The 23,785-nt window shown below is 47.2% G+C and overlaps 1 protein-coding gene across 1 annotated transcript; it reads right to left on the bottom strand.

The window, feature by feature from the left end:
- Nucleotides 1–1,425: 1,425 nt before the first annotated feature.
- Nucleotides 1,426–19,484, bottom strand: Eloa (elongin A). Its single transcript, XM_059255197.1, has 11 exons — nucleotides 19,305–19,484; nucleotides 12,749–12,805; nucleotides 11,246–11,352; nucleotides 8,820–10,002; nucleotides 8,115–8,229; nucleotides 7,537–7,692; nucleotides 7,336–7,433; nucleotides 5,878–6,058; nucleotides 5,495–5,606; nucleotides 4,348–4,526; nucleotides 1,426–3,797 (listed from the first exon to the last, which is right to left on the bottom strand). Exons 1-11 carry the CDS (start codon nucleotides 19,377–19,379, stop codon nucleotides 3,736–3,738), a joined length of 2,325 nt encoding a protein of 774 aa, XP_059111180.1. The 5' UTR covers nucleotides 19,380–19,484; the 3' UTR covers nucleotides 1,426–3,735.
- Nucleotides 19,485–23,785: the final 4,301 nt, after the last annotated feature.

Consider the following 23,785-nt stretch of genomic DNA (forward strand, 5'->3'; position numbering starts at 1 on the left):
TGCTCTGTAGACCAGTCTGGCCTCAAACTCAGAGATCCACCTTCCTCTGCCTCCTGCGTGCTGAGATTAAAGGTGTGTGCTGCCATGCCTGGCTAGTCTTATTTTTAAAATGGAGCAAGGCATGGTGGTATATGCCTATAATCCCAGCATTTCTGAGGTTGAAGCAGGAGGATCACTCAATGATTAAGGCCAATCTGAGCTACATACATTTTGCCTCATACTCCACCCACAAATAAAAATAAACAGGATCATGACCGACTCCCCAGGATCCGTGTGAGAACTGACAGGGCATCAGGATCAAAAGGGCCTGGCATGGAACAGGTACATAATCACCAGGATCTACTACAGGTGCTGCTTCAGCAATAAGAGGCGGAGAACTGATTTACAAACTCCAGCTATAATCGTCCCTCAGATACAGTCCGGTAATTAAGTTTGATGTATTTTCCCGACACTGACAGCTAGGTCCAGGAAAGCGAAGTGGGGAGGGAAGGCGTGTCTAGACCACAGGCCCAAAACGTCCTCTTTAGGAGAGGACGGCTACAGAACTGGGTAGCTCTGAGATCTGGGTTTGAGGTAAGAGTCTCACCCAGACGACATATGCAGGGGTAGAGCTCAGCCACAGCCCACACAGCAGGTTCTTACCAAGGTCTTTAAGATCTCAGGATGCCAAGTGAAGCCTGAGACCTACCTGGGCCCTTCACACCTGCAAGGGAGACTAAGAGCCAGAGGGCCCAAAGCTTGTAGTCAGAGAACCTGGGTTCGAATCCTTTTCTGCCCCTTGAAGCTATTCAACATGGCTATACTACCCCATCTCTGAATCAGTTTCTAACAGGATAATTGAGTTACTAGCTCAGTCTCAGGCCTTTACACACCACAAGAGACAGCACCAGCCCTCAACAAGTGCTGTTTACTTTGTGTGGTGGCAAGGCTGTCTCTGAAACCCCTCTCTGGTCCTGCTATACTTTAGGCAGAAACCCCAAATCCTTTAAGGCTAGGCCTATGGGAGCAAGTGAAGTCCCGAGTGAATGTACATTGTTTGACATGGGCAAGGCCATGTGAAGGACTCCAATGCATCAGATTCCTAAGAATGGCAAAGACTTTCCCAGGTGAGGACCAGAGGATGGCAGTCTTCCTTTGGTCTCAGTGTGAATGCTGATGATATACAGAAAATGTCCACCTTAGCTCCCCTCACCCGCTGAATGTTTGAATCTTAGGACTGCTCCACTGAGATTAGCTAAACCTGCCTCCTAGTTCAGATGCACACCACAAACCCGCCTCCCTGTTCAGCTGTGTAGCATAAATAGGAGGAGTTCACAGGGTGCCGAGGCAGCTTCATCAGTGTGAGCACACCCCCACAAGATTAAAGAAGCAGGCATCTTGTGAGTGATCTCTCTTCCCTGACCAAATGAAGAAAGGCTCAGCAGGTAGAATCTTTTTGCTTTTTATTTAGACGTGAGTTTTTCCTTTTTGTATAACTTATCTAATTAAAATATTCATCTTGTAGTTACCACAAAAAAGTAACATAGAAAATTGTATTTACATTTTGGGACCAAAATACAAATGAAGAGCAGGACAATGCTCACTCCTGCCCCTCCTGCCTCCAAAAAAGAGAAAGAAAGCCCCTGAGAACCCCTTGTGACACCAAGGATGGCAAAGGGCTAATCTGTCATTTGTGATTTGTATGTAGTGTAGCACAGAAAAAAATTGCACAAGTTTTCACAAATGCGACCAAAACTTAGACGTCACCTTGTGTCTGCTTTGTGGCTGTTGTGTACGTTGGTGAGGGAGGGTTGTGGAGGCGGCTGCCTTCCTGGCCCTCACTAGTCTCACCACTCCTATCCCTGACACAGACACACTGAAGGGTGGAAGATCTGGCTCTAACAAACTGGCCGCATCAGAAATCTTTATGTGCCAAAGCAGATGCTGTCATAGGGATGACAGACCTGTGTCCTTTCTTCCCCTCGGCCTAAGCACTCCAAGAAGGGGAATGAAATCACACACAACTAAATCTGCAACGGGAAAGACGCAACAGGAAGTCTTGGAAACACAGCTAAGGCAAATCTGAGGTGATCAACACCCAGACGGGGCTATTCCAAGCACCAGGCACCTGGCTCCTGGTGCAAATGTCCCCGTGATTTCTGGTAAGAGACCTGATGTTAGACTTGGAGGTCAGGCTAAGAGAGAGGTGGTATGGTGAAACAAGCAATCAAGAGAAACAATGCTTTACTCAACCCCCAAATACAGCAAGACTCGTGTCCCACGGCAGCAGGCATCCTGCGGGGCAATGTACAGTAAGGAAGGCCCAGCTTCAGCTGGGCGGTTTCCTGTGCTGCCTGGAGTCTTCACTAGCCTGAGGTCTCCAGGGTGGTTAAAAACAATGTAGATAGGAGCGATGGCACAGCGGAGCAGACTGTCCGTCCTCAAGTTCACAGCATCTTTCACCTGGCTTATAGCCAAATGCATCCTACTAGCTCCGTGTTTTCTGACTCAAGGAGGGAGCTGGGGTTGCCCTCTTAGTTCTGATCTTGCCCCAACAATTGGAAAGAGCCCTTCTCTAGAACAGGCTGGCTAGCTGGGACCAGGTTCCCCATGCTAGTGTACAGCCAGCCCCTTCCTGAGGTGGCCCTTCCTCCTAACTGGCCTCCATTCTGACGGTAGAGGGCTTCAGCAGCAGGTTCTGTCAGACACAGCAAACTGTTGTGCTCTCCAGTCACATGATATTTCCTTTCAAACAAAAACAATTTCCAACAGAGCTAATGTTGGAATGTTTTCAGTAATTCACTCCTAGTAGTAATTCCTAGGAACAAGAGATTGAAGTGCTGGCTTTTCAAACCCCCAGCCAATTCAGAGCCACCAAAGCCCTCCAGGTCTGTGTTTCCCCATGGAGCAGGGAAAGGGAAAATAAGAGGGTGGGCACTAAAATACTGAACCAGAAACTAAGAATCACAAAACTGCTGAGGTCCTGTGCAAACTTGATCCAAGTTCTATCCTCCAGTGAGCCTTAGACAGGGAAGAGGAGTGTGACTTGCAGAAGATGAAGGAAGGACTCTAGACTTTGCAAACAGCCCTCCTTAGCACACACCACTGATGGACAAGAAGGAAAGGCTCCTGCCCAGGGGTTCTGATAGTCTCAGAGCGAGGCCCTTCTGAAGAGCTGCTATGTCAAAGCTCCCCGAGCATGGGCAGTCTGGCATGTCCTCACTCCTGCCCCCATCCATAGTTGGGCTTCAAGTGACACACAAGCTCTGGGGTGCCCTTTTGGACCAGTGTCTACTCAAAGACTGGCTTTTGCTCGGTTCATCTAATTTTAATAAAGGACCTGGAAAATAAAAGCTAAATATACAATAGAGGACAAAAAAAAGGAAAAAAAAAGAAAAAGAAAAACAAAACAAAAAACCCCTGGGGTACTATAAATACATCTGGGGCAATATTTATTAATTAAAACTATGTCTTATAGTTTACAAAGATGCTAATTAGCAATAAAAGTATAATTGACCTTAAAGTCTCAGTATGACTGAGGCTTCATACTGTCTTCAGAAATCTGAAGTGTGATCCAGCCAGGGTGCAGGGGCGCAATGCATAGGGAGACTCCTGCTACTGTGCAGGAGTCAGAGGCCAAAAGTTCCACAAACAAAAGCTAGGGGGTCTTCTGTGGACATCTTCTTCTCCTGTCCCTCCTGTCCCCACTGTCCCCGTGTTCCTCTTCCCAGACTCCACCTCCAAGGCAAGTCCTACTTATCGTCGGGAGAATCTGTTCTTGAATGCTTTAATTGTCTTGGCCATCATCGGGGCAATTTCTGTGAAGGAAAGGGAGCAGCTGTTTCACATGAGTGTCAGGCAGCACAGACATGGACCAGGTGCTTACAGCAGAAGCCAGGCTGAGGTTGCCTCCCTGGCTGTGTACCCCCCCACCCCCCCACCCCCCCACCCCCTCCCCCCCACACGGACATGAACAGGAACTGTCTGCTAACACTGCCACAGAAAACACATCATGAGGCAGACCCTTGCCAAGACCCTGCAGGTACAGAACCACCAACATCTCTGACACCACAGCTCTCGAAGACTGGCTGATGTGCTCATGATGGCTGTAAGTAGTAAATCAGGAGTCTTTGATGTAAGGGCCATAATCCCCACAATCTAACTTTGCAACATAGACATTCAAACCAGTAAATAGTACCCAGACCCCCCCCCAGACTCCCCCACAGCCTCCCAGAGCAGCAATAGGACTCAGATGCGCTAAGTTCAGAACACCTGAGGAGGGCCAGCCTGCCCTTGGCTAGTAACCTATGCCAAGCCGACACTGTGCCAGGATCCCCACCCATCCCTGCTCCCACCAAAGTTACTTACTCTTCACAGCTGGTTTCCTAGGATCATAGGAAACAGAACTGCTGGCCACTGGCGCTAAGTGGGCACTGCTGGTACTAGGCCCATCATAGGCCATCTCCTCAGGGCTGGAGTGGAAGCTGCTGCTGCTGTTGCTGGCAGGAACATGGCCACTTCCTGTTGTATATGGTGCTGGCTTAATCCTGTAACACAGAACAAAGCTGGTTAGTGGGGAGCACTCGACCTGAAATAGGTGTTCTGGGGGAACGCCACTGTGGCTCTGAGCAGTGGGTCTGATACACTGGGTTCTGGGAAAGAGTCAAAGGCAACTGTTATTAACCCTTTAGTGAGATGGACAGTCTCAGCTATAACTTTGGCTGGTAAAATGTTAGTCTATAATTTGAAAATGGTCATGTGGCCTAGAAAAATCTAGTCACCCTAGAAATTTTGTTTTGTTAATCCCAGCACTTGGGAGGCAGAGGCAGACAGATCTCTGTGAGTTCGAGGCCAGCCTGGTCTACAGAGCGAGTTCCAGGACAGGCTCCAAAGCTACACAGAGAAACCCTGTCTCCAAAAACCAAAACCAAAAACAAAAACAAAAAAAAAGAAATTTTGTTTTGGTGTGCATGTGTGTCAACAGATGTGGGTGTACAAGGACAGGTGTTCATGTGGAGCCCAGAAGTCAACCCTGAGTGTCGTTCCTTAGGAGCCACTTAGTTTTATGAGTCTCTCACTGAGACCTAGAGCTCACTGCACAGGCTAGGCTGGTGGGCCAGGGATCCATCTCCCCAACCTGGGATCACAAGTGCATCACCCCATCTGTCTGTTAGCAGGGGTGCTGAGGAGCAAACTCAGGTCCTCAAGCTAGCTCCTCAACCCTAGAAATTGTTTGTTTGTTTGTTTGTTTGTTTTCTTGTTTAAATGAGGAAAATGAAAGCAGAAAGAGCACTTCCTTGAACCAGGTCCTGTTCTCCAGGGACCTGGGTCCCTGACCAAGAAGCAGAAATAATCCACCCAGGCAGCAGTCAAGACACTGAGGGGCAGAAAGGTAAAGTATAGACCCAGTAAGCACTCCAGAGCACACCAGAGCTTGCCTCTACCCCAGAATAAGTCACTTCCTGGCCCCCAGCTCTCCTTCAGGGTAATGACCATGCAGCCGCAGAGATCTTGCCTGACTTTCTCAGGGACAGCTGCTCCTCCAGTTCCAAACTTCTCCTGCCTTCGTCGGACATCTCGAGGTGGTTTGGCCACAGAGTTGACAAAAGCCATCTTTGCTTGTCGTCCTGAGGAGAAACACAAACATCAATATTTACCTTCTTAAGCAAAGGTATTGCTGCCAACGTAACAATCTAGAGCTTTTGAAAGCCCCAACCTAGGGCTCAATCAGGCCCTCTGACCTCACTGCTGGGGAGCAGCCTGTGGCAGAAGAAAAGCCACCCTGCTCACGTGCAGAGACATTTAGAGGATGGTGCCCCCGTACCCACCAGGCCCACTGAGACGACTGCTGACTCAAGCGCCCACCTGGCTGCCCTGCCCAGCCCCCACTTCCTTTACCTTTCGGCTTATTGGCATGCGCAGAGCGGATGTTGTTTGTCAGCAGGCGTAGGCGCTGCTCTCTGGCATCCTGAAGCCGCAGGTACATCTCCCGCCAGGATTCATACTCTTCTGGTCTTTCCTCCTTAAAGTCTCGGTGACAGTGAACTTTCCATAACTGATCTGTTTCCTCAATGAGTACCTGAAATCAGGGCCAGGACACCATTTCTATACAAGCACTCCTACATCTCTCCTTTCTACCTAGGCATGACCCACTACCTAACAGTTTGTGGGGGCAGGGTGTCTAAACAGTAGTATTACAGTACCACAATTCCAGAAAAAAGGCAAATCACTAAATAAAAGAAACAGCTAAGTTGGAGGCACTATGCTAACCACCTCAAAGCAGTGATTCTCAGTCCTTAATATAGCTCCTCATGTTGTGGTGACCTCCAACCATAAAACTATTTCGTTGCTACTTCCTAACTGTAATTTTGCTACTTTTATGAGTCGGAATATAAATATCTGCTATGAAGGATATCTGCTATAAGACTCCCAAAGGGGTCATGACCCACATGCTGAGAACCACTGCTCTAGGCACTGTGAATGGAAGAGTTAACAGAGACAATAACCAGCCACCAATATCAATCATTTCCTTCAGAAATCAGTCAGGGCAGAGCTGGGGTAAAGTCAGGTGTTTACCAGCACTACACTGACTGCCATGCAAGACGGCTACCTCAGCAGGTCTGCACAGTGAGATCAGATGAGTGCATCTGCCTTAGAGGAAGGATTCTAGAAGACTTCGAATGTCTGGCATGTGCTGTCACTTTCCCTAGACACCCGAGTGCCAGCATTAAACATATCTCCCTGAACTCAAGAAGCTTTGCTGCCAGAATTTCCCCTTTACTTTGATGAGTAGGCAAGCTCATGGGAGACCTTGAAAGTACTCTGCCCTGTGTTTGAGTCCTAGCCCCCTACTTAAGATCCCAGGAGAGGGCTGGCAAGACGGCTCAGCAGGAAAGTAACTTGCCACACAACAAGCCTGGTGACCTAAGTTTGGTCCTGGAAGCCATGTAAAGATAGAAGAGAAGCCGCTCCACAAAGCTGTCCTTTGACCTCTCCATACAATACACGCACATACTAAAATTTTTTTTTAAGAGGAGCCAGGCATAAGGGCGCACACCTTTAATCCCAGCACTCCGGTGACAGAGGCAGGCAGATCTCTGTAAGTTTGAGGCCAGCCTGGTCTACATAGTGAGTTCCAGGACAACTAGACCCTGTCTCAACAAACAAACAAACAAAACAAAGAAGGATCCCAGGAGTAGACACAAAGAACATGCTTGTTTAAAGGCCCAGATGCAAAGCAAACAAGCCCAGAACAGTGATTTGCCCTCTGACCTGCCCTTTAGCCATAGCAGATCCAGAGACAAAACTACTGGAAACACAGCCAGGAAGCTGCCCTGTCTCACTGAGGACACTCACGTGATTGCATTCCTCTATTCGATAGAGTTGATCAGGTGTACACCGCTCCAAGACAGGTTCGAGAACAGAGTAGGGGACTCCTCCCACTTCAAAGATGGCTGCAGAGAAACCAGAGGGGAGAAGGTAAGTGCTGCATGGCAGCCAAGCTCCCCAGTGACAAAGTCCCAGTGTGGCAATGTGCTTGAGAGGTTGGTGACTCACAGTCGATATTGTTCTTCAGCACCCGGATACACTGCTGGTGCAAGGTCATCATTTTGGGGAGATAGGCACACTTGGAACCTGAATACACCTGCATCTTAGAATTCATTCTGCGTCCTGTGAACCCAGCTTCTTCTTCTTCCTGGGGTGAAGAGAATGCTGTAGAAAGAGGAAAACCAGCAAGTCACACAAGGTGTAAGCCACGTGGTGAGGACTCAGAACCCACATGGCAGCTCACTGCCTTCTGAACTCCAGTCCTGCATCGTCTTCCAGCCTCTTCAGCATTGCACACACACGGTGCACAGACACACACAAGCAAAACACGATGGCAAAATAAAAACTATAATCTTTAATCCCAGCACCCAGGAGAGAGGCGTGTGACTACAAAGTGAGTGGTAGGCCAGCCAAGGCCACACACTGAGACTCTTTTTTAAAAAATAATTGTATCTCTGTGAGTTCAAGGCCAGCCTGGTCTCCAAAGCGAGTTCCAGGAAAGGCGCAAAGCTACACAGAGAAACCCTGTCTCGAAAAACAAACAAACAAACAAACAAAAAAAAAAATTGTAAAGATGTCCCAATTACCTTTTCGCTTTGGCTGGAAGGAAGAAATCAAGTCCAGGGAAGGAAGGGGACGGTAGTTGGACTGTATGGCAGGTAAGGGGATGTCTGGCAGCACCGGCAGCGCTTCAGTAGGGACCTGCAGGAGACGGAGTACACAGAGCACCCCATAAGCACAGCTTCCCCACGTTAATCCCTGAGGTGAACCAAGGATACTGCACAGGCAGATAAATCCAGACGAGAGGGGCAGAGGTCATGAATGACACCATCTAGGTCAAGAAATACATAGCCGGCTGGTGGTGGTGCATGCCTTTAATCCCAGAACTCAGGAGGCAGAGGCAGGCGGATCTCTGAGTTCGAGGCCAGCCTGGTCTACAGAGTGAGTTCTAGGACAGCCAGGGCTACACAGAGAAATTTTATCTCAACTACCTTCCTCCCCCAGTAAATAAATAATAAAACAGATGTAGATAGGACAATAAGAATGTCTTGGGGAAAAATTTTTTTTGAAGTGCTAAGAAGTAAATGTCTCACACTCTCTTAGCAAGCACTGTACTACTGAGTTACCTCAGCCCAGAATAATTCTTAGGTAGTATCCACCCGAGCAGCTAGTGAGGCCCAGAGAATATTCCTACCAATTGAAACTCGGCTGGCCAAAGGCCAGCAAGCCAGGCGGCATGGCAGGCGGGCTCTGGGCACTCAACAAGACAGGCGCTGGGTCGATGCAGTTACCTTTCGAGGCCTGGTGGGTTCGGCTCCCGCTGTCTGCACCTTCTCTGACTTGTTCTCGTTTACCTTGGGTAATTTCTGAACTGAGTTCAAGTTTTTACTAGTGCTTTTAGAGTCCTTTTTTTTAAGGCCCTTCTCTCCAGGTGCTGTGGCTGAAGCTTTCACAACCTTCTTCTTTTTTTTCCGAGGCTGGTCATAGCTGAGGTACGACTCAAAGGACATGGTGGGCTGCTCAAACTCGTCATCCATGTCCGGCTCCTCTACTTTAGGGAGGGAGGCCGGTGACTTTCGATCCGAGTTAGTTCTTCCTTTGCCCTCCTTCAGGTTGTTGGGAACTTTCTCCTTGGCTTTGGGCAGCAAGTCTCCCGGCCCCCGCCCTGAGTCTGAGCCGTCTGCCCTCGGCCTGCTCTTCTCAGACCTGCTCTTCTCGGAGTCCTTGTGTTTGGGCTTTCGAAGGTGGTTATCTGAAGCCGCTTCCAAGGCAGGCGGAAACTTCTTCTTGAGACTGCTGCCCTCTCTGTCCTTCTCTTTTTTGACAACACTAGAGGGCGGCTTCTCCTTGGCACTGTCCCCTGAGAGTAGCCTTCGGTGTTCCTCTTTGGAAGAGGCCTTGTGTGATTTCTCTCTGCCCAGGGCAGAGACCTTCTCCTCACTCCTGGCATCCACAGGGCGTTTCTCCTTGTGGGAAGATTTGTGCTCCTTGTTTTGGCTTACAGCCCCTTTCGCCTGGTGCTCAGCCAGGTGTCGTTCGTGACTAACCCCTAGTCTGTCCTGAAAGGTATTACTGTGGACTTTTCCAGGCTTCTGGTGTGAAATGATGGGCTCATGGTCCTCCTCTGGTGACCTGTAGTGGTCTGTGTACATTTGATGTGGACTGGAAGGTGGGGGAGATTGAACATGGCCATAGTCAGAAGACTCAGGGTCTGAAGAATATGGTGGTGACACTCTGTGACACCTCTTCCTTTCATCCCTCCTCTCGTGACTGTGAGTCACTTTGTGAGGCCTTTCAGGCTCTGAGAGTTTTTTGTGTTTTTTCTGTCTGTGCTCAGGGCTATAGGACCGGCTGGCAGAGGCTTTCCAGCTTTCCTGGTAGTCCGCTTCCATCTCTTCCGCCCTCTGAAGAGCATCTCGAGGGCGCTTTCGGGAGCTGCTCTTCTCAAGATCCTGATCCTCAGCTTCATTGTTTCTAAGAGAAAGGAAGAGCAGAAGGAAATCTCAAGCATAACCCTCTTTAGAGAAAGAAAGGCGTACACCTGACCTTAGAAATGGAGGGCACATCTATAATCCCAACACTTGGGAGTCAGGACAGGAGGATCAAAAGTTCAAGGCCATCCTCAGCTACAAGAGACTGGCTCACCACAAAACAAACAACAAACCCAGGCCAGGAGTGGTAGCTTACACCGATAGTCCCAGTATTAAGGAGGCTAAGGAAGGACTGTTGAGGAATCAGATGTTCAAGGCTATCCTGTTATATAGCATGTTCTAGGCTAGATTGAGCCACATAATGAGACCCTGTCTGAAGAAAGACATTAAGGCCAGCCTGAAGGCTCAGCAGGTAAAAATACTCGTCATGCAAGCCTGGAGACCTGTGTTCAATCCCATGGTGGCAGAAGAGAACCGACTCTCAAAAGCTAGAACACACAACCACCCTGCCCCCATAATAAACAAAAAGAGCAACCAAAAGGGTATAGTTCAGTGTTAAGATAACCTGTTTAGTATGTGAGAGACCCTGAACTCAATCCTCAGCACCAAACCCCCCCCCCCAAAAAAAAACCCCAACAAAATGCTAAAGTTTATCATTAAAAAAGAATTGTACCAGGCATGGTGGTGCATGCCCTTGATCCCAGCTCACAGTCAGGCAGATCTGAGTTCAAGGCCAGCCTGGTCTACAAAGTGAGTTCCACCAGGGCCACAGAGAGAGACCCAGTCTTAAAAAACAAAAACAAACAAATTACAGAAAAAAAATTGATTCCATTCTTACTTATTTACTTTGTTGGGGAGCATGCACCATGCACATCGGGAGATCAGAGAAACAGCCTTTGGGAGCTGGATCTCTCCTTTCATCATATAAGTTCCAAGGACCAAACTCAGGTTGTCAGGGTTGGCAGCAGGTGTCTTTACCCACTGGGTCATCTCCCTGGTCCCTAAGAAATTTTGATTTTTGGGTTTTTTTGTTTGTTTGTTTGTTTGTTTGTTTGTTTTGTTTTTTGAGACAGAGTTTCTCTGTGTGGACCAGGCTGGCCTCGAACTCACAGAGATCTGCCTGACTCTGCCTCTTGAGTGCTGGGATTAAAGGCACAGTCATTTTGCTTCTTAATATTTTATTGTATATTCTACAATATCCTACAATAATTATAGGTTATTTTATAATTGAGGCAACATAGTCATTTGATAGAAGCAGCAGAAAAGCAAAGCAGAAACATTCTTACCGCTCTACAGGAACCAGCTTCTTCCACTGGGCGACCAGGTCTCTGGCAAAGTTCCCCACTTGCTCATGTTTTCGAAAGCTGTTTACTGTTTTCCCTACCCCAGTCTCCTAAAATTTAACAAAGGAATTGATTGAGGGTTCTGAAACGAAGGGCATATTTTCCTAAAGAAATAGGGCCTCCTGTTTGAGAAAAGCAACAAGCAACTATTTCCCTATTAAAAAGCCTTCTAAGCCTTATACTCAATTACTTTGTGGCCTATGCCCAAAGATTGGACACAAAGTAATAAAGCTCAGAGGTTTAGAGAAATGTGTCATCAAAACGCCCCAGAACCGTAACAATGTAACAAGGAGGGGAGCCAGTCGACCCTGGGCTTAAGATTCTGCATGCCCTATAGGAGTCAGAGTTCGTCATAGTCCTTGAGGTAGGAATCAGCCTCGTGGTACAGAGGCCTGGCCTAAAGCCATAGAAGTTAGATGTTGTTTTTTTTTTTTTTTTTTTTTTTTAAAGACAGGGTTTAACTCTGTACACCAGACTGGCCTTAAACTCACAAAGACTCACCTGCAAAGGCACACGCAAACCATGCCTGCCTAGAAATTGGGCTAGAATCTAGGAATAGTTGATGCCAAAGCCAATGTTCTTTTTAGTGATTAAAAAAAAATTTTTTTTTTTTGGTTTTTTTGAGACAGGGTTTCTCTGTGTAGCTCTGGCTGTCCTGGAACTCACTCTGTAGACCAGGCTGTTCTGAACTTGGAGATCCATCTGCCTCTGCCTCCCGAGTGCTGGGATTAAAGGCGTGCACCACCAGGCCCGGCTGCTCAGGAAGCACTCTTAACTACTCCTGTATCTCTCATGCACCTCATCTATTGAAATTCTGAATTAAGGGCTAGAGTGACGGCTTTGCAGTTAGAAGTGTTACTGCTCTTGCAGAGGATAGAAACTCAATTCCCAGCACCCATACCAGGGAGCTCACAGTTAACTGCCTGTAATTCCAGTTTCAGGGAATCTGAGGGCCTGTGGCCTATTTGGGCATGTAAACATAGCACTCAAAGTTACTCAGGCACACACATAAATAAAAGAATAAATCTTTAAATTTTGAACTAAAATTCACCTAACAGAGTAGCTCAGCTGAGGATGTAACACCCTGGGCTTGTTCTACAGCATGCCTGTTTGTCCACCTTGACAGATGACATAAATTTCACCAGCTTAAAGTACATAGTGATTTCTAGAACATTCCTCATACTGAGCAATAAAAACCACCACCTAACTCCAGAACAAAAAAAGAAGCCCTGTTCCTCCCAATCCCCCAGCCCCTAACAACCATGCACTTACCTACTTTCTGACTATGACTTTGCCTATTCTAGACATAAAAACAGACTCATACAGTGTACCATGTTTTGTGTCTGGCTTCTTTAGCTTGTAAAGCCTATCCTCTAAGTCTCCCTCTACCCCCTCTCTAGTGGGAAACATTTGCAATACATAATATTACAGTTACAAAAGTCTTACCACAAGAATGTCTACTGTGATAGGCAAGATGGAAAGTTTCTTCAAATATTTCAATAGCTGCAAAGAGAATAAAACACAAATTAAGTTCTATAGTCATAACCATCTTCTCTGGAGCAGATTAGACTATCTGATGATGAAATGTTTGCTTGGTGCTATGCTCTTCACGGCACTACCATTATCTTACAAGTGTGAAGACACTCAGGGAGCTTCATTACTAGTCCAAGACACAAGTGGGACAGGATTTACTTCTGTCTATGGTTTTAGAGTCTGTGCTCTTTTTAAAAAAAAAAAATAGATTTTTAAAAATGTGTGTGTAAGCTGGGCGGTGGTGGTGCATGCCTTTAATTCTGGCACTCAGGAGGCAGAGTCAGGAGGATCTCTGTGAGTTTGAGGCCAGCTTGGTCTACAGAGTGAGTTCCAGGACAGCCAGAGCTACAGAGAAACCCTGTCTCAAAAATAAACAAGGGGCTGGAGAGATGGCTCAGTGGTTAAGAGTTCTGACTGCTCTTCCAGAGGTCCTGAGTTCAATTCCCAGCAACCACAAGGTGGCTCACAACCATCTGTAATAAAATCTGGTGCCCTCTTCTGACCTACAGTCATACATGCTGTATACATAATAAATAAATCTTAAAAAAAAATAAATAAAAATAAACAAACAAATAAATATATGTGTGTGTTTGAGCACATGTGTGCAAGTCAGAGGACAACCTTAAAAATCATCATGCTGGGGGCTGGAGAAACGGCTCAGCCAGCGGTTAAGAGCACTGGCTGTTCTTCCAGAGGTCCTGAGTTCAATTCCCAGCATCACATGGTGGCTCACAATCATCTGTAATGAAATCTGGCACCCTCCTCTGGCATTCAGGCAGAACACTGTATACATAAAAATAAATATAAACCATCATGCTGGGCATGGTAATGCATGCCTTTAATTCTAGCACTGCTCAGGTGAGGGGCAGTGGTCAGCCTGGTCTAAAAAGGAACCCTGTCTCAAAAAAAAAAAATTAAAAAAAAAAAAAAATCAAACAATCACTGCCCATCTCCTTTGATACAAGGTCTATAACTGGCCTGGAGCTCACCAATTAGGCTAGGCTCACTGATCCATGAATCTCATGGCTCCTGTCTCTGCCTCTCCAACACCCGAATTATAAGAGTGCAACCCCATGCCCAGCTTTTACATGGGTACAGGGGATTGAACTTAGGCCCTAATGCTTCTACTGTAGTAAGCATGTTACCAAATGAGTTCTATCTCTCGAGCCTTCTTCTGTGGTTTTTAGTTTGATTATAATACTAGAAATTGAACCCACTTGGTTACTCATGCTGACAAGTGCTCTATCACCCAGCCTTCTCTTCACTTTTAGAGACAAGGTCTCACTAGCTTGCTCAGGCCTGGTCTTGACTTCTGAGCTTCCTGCCTTAGCTTCTGGAATAGGGATTACAGGGCTCTTGCTACAAGACCTAGCTAGATTCTGTGGTTTCAACTGCTTTCCTTCTCCAAGGGAAAAGAAGAGGCAGAGAAGAGAATTAAAACTCACTAACTGGGACTGGAGAGATGGCTCAGTGGTTAAGAGCACTGGTTGTTCTTCCAGAGGACCTGGGTTTGATTCCCCGCACCCACATGGTGGTTCAAATCATCTGTAACTCCAGTTCCAGTGGATCCAATACCCTCTTCTGGCCTCCAAGGGCACCAGACATACATGAAGTGCACAGGCACTCATGCAAGCAAAACATCCATACACATAAAATAAAAATTTTAAACCCTGGCTAACTGGCCTGGTATGATGACTCATGTCTATAATCCCAGCACTTAGGAAACTGAGGCAGGAGGATCACCATCACCATGAGTTCAAAGGTTACCTGGGTTTCAGAGAGACCCCACTCTCTCGCCACAAAAACAAAACAAAACAACAACAACAAACAAGCAACCAAATAAAGCCATCAGCAACTATCACTTTGCAGAGGATTATAAAACGTAGCAAGTTTAGGAGATTACCCTCAGACTCGATACAATATAAAGCAGAAAAAGGACTCCACAGGAAGAGAGTATCTACAAGCCTCCTGAAGAGCTACAATGCTTATCACAAGCGTTTTCAACACAAATAGGAAGCCAAGATCAATCTTGGGTTGCTCCAGTCAGAGCTTTGCTGTTAATGATGATCAAGCATGCCTGGCTAGATCAGAAAGATCTGGGTTTGCCCATTTCCTTTCTAAAGTCTCTAAAACTAGGTCAAAATGGAGTCAGAGGCAGGTCATCTCAGCTTCTTGCCCAATCTTGTGCAAGTCAGTAACCTCCCTGAACCTTAGTTACTTCATCTGCAAATCAAAACTAGATTCTCTGTCTGCTGCACAAGCTGTGAGGATTCACTGGACAAACTACACACAGTGCTTAGTCATGCTGTCTGCAACACTGTAAAAGTTAAACATGTCCACCCCAATCATTTCCTTCATCAGCCCACAGCTCTTCCTACTTATTGATCCTGAACCAGACACTGCTCAGTCAATTCCTACTTCCTTTGTTTCTACGAAAGTCAGGGTTGCCTAAGCCTTTTTCTAAGAAACACTTTCCATACAGAGAGTGTAGCAAAGTGTAGAACAGATAACTGAGCCTACTGTGCAGTAAACCCTTGTAATCTCAGCACTCAGAGGCAGATGCCAGCCAGCCCGGGCTACATTTGAGTACCAGGCCAGCTACATGGCAAATCCTCACTCGAAAAGTCAAAACATGAGACATGAGAGATAGGTCAGTGGTTAAGAGTACTTGCTCTTCCAGAGAATCCAAGTTCAGTTCCCAGAACCATCTGGCAGTTCACAGCCACCTGTTACTCCAGCTTTGATGCCCTCTTCTGTCTTCTAAGGGTACCCACATGCATGTGTACAAACTAACATGCAGACACACACATATGTGCATAACAGTTTTCATTTTTAAAAAGCCAAACAGGGCTCAAGAGATGGCCCAGTGGCTAAGAGCACTGACTACTCTTTCAGAAAGCCTGGGTTCAATTCCCAGAACCCATATGGTGGCTCACAACTGTCTGTATCTCCAGTTCCAGAGGACCTAATGCCCTCTTCTGGCCTCCATGGGCATCAGACACACATCTGAAACTAATACATATAAGAAATAAAAATAAACACTTTTAAAAGCCAAAATATAACAAAATTGATAACTGCCTGCCTTTACATTTAAATATTAGACAGCGAGACTTGTTCTTTCTCCTTTGTAGTCCAGGCTGTAATTGGTATGCCACATTACTCCAAGGTGGAGCAACAAGTATGTTTTTCTGGTCATTCTACTTCCATAATTACTTCACATGGTCTCTAGGCAGAGCAATTGGATCACAGGTGACAATCTTGTTTGACTGGGAATAAGAGCTCAGGGGTGTATCTGGGGAAAATGAAACCTAATGGACTAAAAATTGTATTTGAACTCCACCCCCTCTGTGATCCAACTCAGGAAATATCATACGTGGATTTCTGGTCACATAGACTAGAAGCGCAAAGGCTAAAGACAATTAATATTTCCTGAAAGAGAAATCTGGAATTATTGGAAAGAGTTAAAATGAGTGGTTCTTCTCTAATGGGAATCCCTAGAAGGGGGACATTTATATACCATTCACTGTGTGCTGGTATCATGCTAAATTTGTCTCATTTGACCCTGTCTAGTGGGTATTAGTCTCCTATTTTACCGATTTTGAAATGGCCCAGTGAGGTTTCATAGCTCGCCTAGCAAGCCAAGAAACAGCTAACATAAAAAAGGAGCATATACCTAACTCATACACCGAGTACTTAGAATGAAAGAAGAAAGTGGGTGCTCTTCCTCAGTACCATGCTTACAGTGACAGCTTACAGCTTACAGTCCACATGGCAAAGGAGGTCACAAGGACAGAGTTATAGGACCTTTACACAGCCAACATAGAAGGGTGGAGTCAGAAGTCACAGGGGATGTGTTTATCTCAAGGCTTAGCACTAACTGGCAAAGTGAGAGTTGCCTGTTGCTTGCCTTTGAGCTAGCAGACAAAATGAAAACTCTTGAGATTTTTCAAGCCGATTTGGTCCAATGTAAGAGAAAAAGACGCCACTATCTCTAGTTTTCAGTAAATTCCAAGAAAGAATGAAGCAGTAACAAGGGGAAGACACTATGGGTATCTTCAAGTAGATGGAAACGTGTTGTCGACCCAAGGAGCATCCATAGGGCCAGCAAAAACTGACAACAGATGATTGAGAAACATCAAAAATTTGCACAGTAGCATGCTTAGGAATCTGGGTCTTCTGCCCACTGCTTCCATCCTTAAAGCCAAACAAGTTCTCAACAGTGACCTCCTAGTTCTCCACCTACCATCAGTCTGTAGGCTTCACAGTTTCACCCTGAACCTAACAGAGGACTGCTAACTTCATCAGTCATGAAAATCATTTCCACTCCAACAGAAACAACAGAAGCTAAGTAAGTAATCTCCTACCACCTTCTTTACACGTGAGCCAAGACCTTGGATGAATGTAGAGTGAGTACACAGTTAATTTACACTTAAAACACCAAAATCCAATACCAGGAGTTCCAGAAACACAGGTGTGGAATCAGCCTTTTGGCTAATAATGGTCTGGAAGCAAGATTTGGTTGCAGATTCAATACAGCTCTATAATCATCTTGCCATTTCAAGAACCTGTGAGAGCTTGCTGTGTTCAAAGGAGGTTGGAAAGCCGGCATGCCAGCTTGCAGTTTTCCCCCTGCAGTCAGCTTGTTTCCAGTGTCAACTATCAGGCCCTTTGCAAAGGGGTCTGCCATCTTCCTCACCGTCACACTGCTCTCTTCACAACACATTCAGGTCTCCCTCCCCAGTGGGTACAGAATCCAGGAGCCCAGGTAGCTGCTACTGAACTACATCCCCAGCCCCAGGGTAATTTTCTATCCAGAAAAAAAGGCAAATAGGGTTTTCAGTGGTAGTGCTTGCCTCCTAGTGTTAGCATGAGTCCCTGGGTTCAAGTGCCAGCACCACAGAACCACCACAAACAACAACAAAGACATCAAGTACCCTTTTAAAAAAATTACAGCCGGGCGGTGGTGGCGCACGCCTTTAATCCCAGCACTTGGGAGGCAGAGCCAGGCGGATCTCTGTGAGTTCGAGGCCAGCCTGAGCTACCAAGTGAAAGGCGCAAAGCTACAGAGAAACCCTGTCTCAAAAAAAAATTACTAGTAGTTCAAGAAAACCTACTTACACTTTTCCTAACTCGACATTTCATGCACAACTAGACAGGCCATTTCAAAATTTAAATTCTAACGGGGGAAAAAAACCCTATAGATATTATATGGAGAATTTTTTTAATCTAATGGGGAAAAAAATGACCAAATGAGGGTGGTTACTTTAAGGTCAGTGACAAATCTTACAGTGTACTGGTACTTGGAAATAATGACCATTTATTAGATGCCCACAAAGGGTTATTGTAAAAAGAAACTTGTAAATGTCTGACTGAAGGTACCAAAGCCTCCATAGAAAGTAAAACACAAGACAATTGAAAACATTTAAGTTTTCACTGATTTAGAACACACATTCCTGACGAAGTGTATTTCCGAACTGAATGAAGGAAGTTACAAAGTGGCCTGGTGGTGAGTGGTAGAGTGCAACCTTCAAAACCGGAGAAACCTCTCTGTGACCCGCTAGGAACAGGAAGAGTAGATGGGGACCCTGACTGGAAGTTCTGAAAGATGGAGATCAACACAGAGCACTTGGGTCCAGCTGGCATTTCAGGAAGAACCTAGAGATGGGCTGAGCAAAGACCTTCCCCAAAGTCCAGAGCTGGTACTGGATGGAAAGCACTTGTAAGTCCGCTGCCTCCCTCCATTACTTCCTCTTCCACTCAGCTCGCTGGAGACTTCACCTTTTAGGAACCGCAAGCCCAGGCTAGAATGCGGACAAGCAATGTCACACCCTTCGGTATTTCCATCCAGAGACTTCAGTGAACACTATTCTAACTCCCACCATACCCTCTCCTAGACCACTGAGAAGCCGGGTCACCGGGCGGCCAGGAAGGGAAACAATGTATTTAAGATAACAGTTTCTAACAGAAGCAACAAAGTAGTTAGGTGCAATTAAACATGGTTCCTCATCACTGGCGGCTCCCACCTTTCCATAAGTCAGAGCGGTGTAATACTCTCACGCCCTCGCCCAGGACCCGAGTTCTAGGAGCAGAGCTCGAAAACCCAAGGTTTTCCTCGTTTACTCAGTTAAAGGGCGGAGGAGAGAACGGGGGTCCTCGCGCCGGTGAGCGGCGGAGCCGCAGGATCCCAACCAGCCGGACAGCGTCGCTCGGCTGGGACGGGGAAACAGCTGGCGCGGCTGCCCAGGGGAGCCCCGGGGAAAGCGGAAAGGCCAGGCCGCCCGTGCCCGCTCGAGTCCTCAGCACCCAGCCGGGACGCGCCCGCCGGCTGCGAACTCCTCGCTACCCCGCGCCGCTCCGCGGGGCCTGGCTCCCGCTCCAAGGAGGACCCGACCGCACCCGGCCCGCGACCGTTACCGGGCCCGCGTCGAGCCCAACGCCCGCCCGTGCCTCCTGCCCGCCCGCCGCTCACCTTCTTAGGATCCGGGTTCGTGGCCAGGCGCGCCTGCAGCTTCTCCACAACTTGGAGCGCCGACTCCGCCGCCATCGCTGTCACTGGCGCGGCCTCCTCGCCGGAACTGGGCTCGCGTCGCGTCCTCGGGCCGCAACTCCGCCCTCCGTGCGGCCCCGGCGGAGACGGAAGCGCGAATGGTCCCTTCCGGGCCTCCGCTGGGGGGCGTGTGGGGACGGGCTCTGGACCTGCCCCCGCGCCAGACCACGCCCACAATGTCTCCACGATCCGCCCTGCTCCTACACAGGCAGCAGGCCACGCCCCCGACACGCCCAGCCCAGAGCACGCCGCCAGCCACGCCCCCAGGCCTTGAGCTTCTGCAAAGGCGGTGAAATCTGCTAGCCAAATTCGGGCCTTTACTCTCATGCCCGGCCCTTCCCATCCTGCCGCGAGACACACCCTCATTTACACCTGACGGTGGTGTCAGTGCTGGGCTCCCGGGTCCCACAGAGATTTCAGGGACCATCCAGGGACCTTTGGAGTTGAAGGAGAGAATTGACTCTTGTAAATTATCTGACTTCCACCTAAAAGCTGTGACACACCCACACAAGAAAGAAATCGTGTAATTTAAAAATTTAAAGTAACTTAACAAGCCGGGCGGTGGTGGCACACGCCTTTAATCCCAGCACTCGGGAGGCAGAGGCAGGTGGATCTCTGTGAGTTCGAGGCCAGCCTGGGTTGGGCTACAGAGTGAGTTCCAGGAAAGGCACAAAGCTACACAGAGAAACCGTGTCTCAAAAAACCAAAAAAAAAAAAAAAAGTAACTTAACCTTATTGTAATATTGGTAACGAGCAATCCAGACTGTCTGGTTTCAAGGCAATTTGAAACACTGAAAACAAAATAATACATTTCCAACCATCTTGTCTTCAACAGCAGAAAGCAGTCCTGTTTTCTAGTTGTTCAAGTGACATTCTTAAGGTTGGACGGACTATGCTAAGTGAAGGACACTGATTCTAGGGGTGTCCCCTTAGGCCTCTCCTGCCCTGAGCTCCACCACTCTCTCTTAGGAAGAGGCATCACATGAGCTTGCTTGGATAGTGGGAATAAAGAAGACAGTTGAGAACCAGTGACAACCTGAGTTCCAGTTCCTGAGTCCACATGCTAAGGATGGCTTCTGGTCGTTATGGAAACCCTGACATTGTTTCCTCCTACTTACTAGATTTGTGAGACCTAATGTTAAGTAACTGGCATACAGTAGTCTTGGAAAAGCAGCAATTAGGGAAGGTGTGGTGGTTCCAGCTGGTAATCCCAGCACTCACTTAGGTTAAGAATTGGGCATTTAAGACCAACCTCCGTAATAAATGAAAAGCTAGCCTGGACTGCATGAGACCCTGTGTCAAAAAGAAAGCAGTGGTTGAAGATATGACTCAGCAACTAAGAGCAGCTAGTGCTCTTGCAGAGAACCTGAGTTCAATCCATCTTAGGGCAGCTCACAACTGCCTATTAACTCCAGCTCCAAAGGGTCCTATGCTTCTGGCCTTGGAGAGCACCTGCACACACACCCACACATGGCCTGGAACTAGCTATATAGCTTTGGCCTACCTCCAACGCACAGAAATCCACCTGCCTCTGCCTCCTGAGTGTTAGGATTAAAGGCGTGCAATACAACATCCAGCTCCAAAAAAGAAAACTTAAACATGGGGGCCAGGGAGATGGCTCAGTTGGTAGAGCTGGCCAGATAATCAGCTGATGAACTGAGCTTGATTCTTGAGACCGTCATAAAGGTAGAAGGAGAGAATTGGCTGTCCTCTGACCTCTGCACACCCATCATGGCACATGCATCTCTCCTCTCTCTCTCTCTCTCTCTCTCTCTCTCTCTCTCTCTCTCTCATAGACACATACAAATTATATGAAGACTAAGAGGGGCTGGAGAGCTGGCTCAGTGGTTAAGAGCACTGGCTTCTCTTCCAGAGGACCCAGGTTCAATTCCCAGCACCCACATGGCAGCTCACAACTGTCTCTAACACCAGTTCTAAGGAATCTGACACCTGATGTATGACATACATACACCAATGCACATGGAATAAAAATAAAGTTAAAAAAAACTTATATATAAAAAAGAGCCAGGTGGTGGTGGCACACGCCTTTAATTCCAGCACTCTGGAGGTAGAATCAAGCGGATCTCTGTAAATTAGAGACCAGCCTGGTCTACAGAGCAAGTTCCAGGACAGCCAGGGCTACACAGGAAAACCCTGTCTCAAAAAAAAAAAAAAAAAAAAAGAAAGAAAGAAAGAAAGAAAGAGAGGAAGGAAGAAAGAAAGGAAGGAAAGAAAAGAAGAATTGTTGGGAGAAGACATTGGTTACGGAGGAATACTGAATTCTCCAGTAAAACAGCAAACTCCTCCAGTTGGGCAGGTTTGTTTTGCATAACTGTGGCCACTGTTCTCCTCATAGGCTCAGGTTTCTAAACTGACTACATCCATCATTGTTTCACAGTTGGATATATATTTAGGGATGGCACCTTCCTAAGGTTCAGTTTTCACAGGCTCTTTGCTCTCCTCAATACAATAACGTCAAGCTGAGACAGTCAGCTCCAGGAAATGGTATGTGAAACTCAAAATCTACACCTTTCACATATTGTCTTGAAGTTGGGTTAAATTTCCCAATAGCACTTGCTAGATAACAGACCTAGACATGCTCTGCAGTTCCTAGTCTAAACAGGACAGACTGCAGCATTCTCCACTGCTCTGGAGCTCAGTCCTGTTGTGGGATAATCTTTTTTTGGTTTGTTTGTTTGTTTGTTTGAGACAGAGATTCTCTGTGTAGTTTTGGTGCCTGTTCTGGGTCTCACTCTGTAGCCCAGGCTGGCCTCAAACTCACAGAGATCTGCCTGGCTCTGCCTCCCGAGTGCTGGGATTAAAGGCGTGGGCTCCACCGCCCGGCTGGGATAATCTTTTTGCTTTCAACTCTTTATTAAACCAATCAGAAGGTGTCTTGGCAAAGACACATCTTCACAGTGTACAAAAAGATTATCCCAGTTGGGCGGTGGTAGCGCAAGCCTTTAATCCCAGCATTCGGGAGGCAGAGCCAGGCGGATCTCTGTGAGTTTGAGGACAACCTGGTCTACAGAGCAAGATCCAGGACAGGCTCCAAAACTACACAAAGAAACCCTGTCTGGAAAAACAAAACAAAACAAAAAACAAAAGAGTTAAATGGCCAATAGTTGGGCAGGAAGAGGTTAGGCTGGACTTCAGGCAGCGAGAAAAGAGGAGATAAATGCTTAGCTTACAGGAGGCCCTGGCTTCAGTGTCCTGCTTCCATCACTCAAAGAATAACAAAAATTATCCAATACTTTTAAATGTTCTGCGTTTATACACATTGTATCTGGGAATAGCTACAAGCTTCCCTTAGCTCTTTGTCTTACTTGTTCTGGCTCTTCTTGTGCACGCTCTGTGAGCAGCTAGGTGCTCTATAGCGGGTAGACAGATACTTAATGACTGAGCTGAAAGCCGCAGAGATGGCTCAGCAAGAGAAAGCGCTTGCGCCTCCCTGAGGCAGGGAGGAACTGCTGTTGGCTGAGTGTCTTCCTAGTAGCGCAGCTCTGTGCTACTTCATACATCCCTCCCTCCCACCACATCCTGAGGAAATTTAAGGATGGGGCATCTACAGCTTGGAAAGGTTAAAGAATGACCTTCATTTGGTAAAGGACAAAACCAAAAGGTAAATGAAGTAGCTTCGCTGATTTTGTTTTGTGTTTTGTTTTTTGAGACACTGTGTCCCTATGTAGTCTTGGCCATCCTGAAATTCACCACGTAGCATATGCTGGCCTCTTATTTTCAGTTATCCTCCTGCCTCTGCCTCCTGAGATTACATGGTGTGCTAAACTCAAGCTCTTTGACCTTAAGCTACTTTGCCTGAGAAGCCATTTGGGAAGAAGCCATTCAACCATTCATTCAGTCATTCACTCATTCATTCATTTCCTTGATGCCCCTCCCCCCATATCCCTAGGACTGAGCAGATTCAAGATGGAATCAGCTGTCTCCTTAAAACTTCTCTCTTCTGGAGCATCGGAGGGCTGGGGCTGTAGATCAGTGGTAGGGTGTTTCCCAAGTACTTGATGGGCAATGAAAAACATTGCTAACGGGTGAGGGAGGGAGCGAGTGTGTGAATATGGACAAAGAAGGAAGCCTAACTCTACCTGGAGGTCAGGAGTGGGACCATTAGAGGAAAGTTTACCCAGGAGAACTGTGAGTGGAAGATCCTGCAAGCCGGACAGAAGCAGGTACAAGAGGACTGGACATGTGAGATCCTGGGTGCAGGTAGGGGAATGAACACCCCGCTCCAGTGAATCCCAGGGCAAAACAAATGCTCCAGCATACCACCCAGCCTTGCTCAAAATACTCCGTAACTGGAAACACCCCCAGACACTCTCAGATAGCAAGTACAGGGGATGCGAGGCCGAGTCTTCTGAGCACAGATGCAAACCGAGTCTTCTGAGCAC

This window comes from Peromyscus eremicus, chromosome 2 (genome assembly GCF_949786415.1).
Source record: "Peromyscus eremicus chromosome 2, PerEre_H2_v1, whole genome shotgun sequence".
Lineage (NCBI taxonomy): Eukaryota > Metazoa > Chordata > Mammalia > Rodentia > Cricetidae > Peromyscus > Peromyscus eremicus.

Excerpts from the sequence above, each read along its gene's own strand:
- Eloa (XM_059255197.1), bottom strand. The coding sequence starts at position 19,379 with ATGGCGGCGGAGTCGGCGCTCCAAGTTGTGGAGAAGCTGCAGGCGCGC. Across the intron at positions 7,434-7,536 it reads GCTGAAGAACAATATCGACT|CCATCTTTGAAGTGGGAGGA; the intron begins GTGAGTCACCAA and ends GTTTCTCTGCAG. Across the intron at positions 6,059-7,335 it reads GAATAGAGGAATGCAATCAC|GTACTCATTGAGGAAACAGA; the intron begins GTGAGTGTCCTC and ends CCCTGATTTCAG.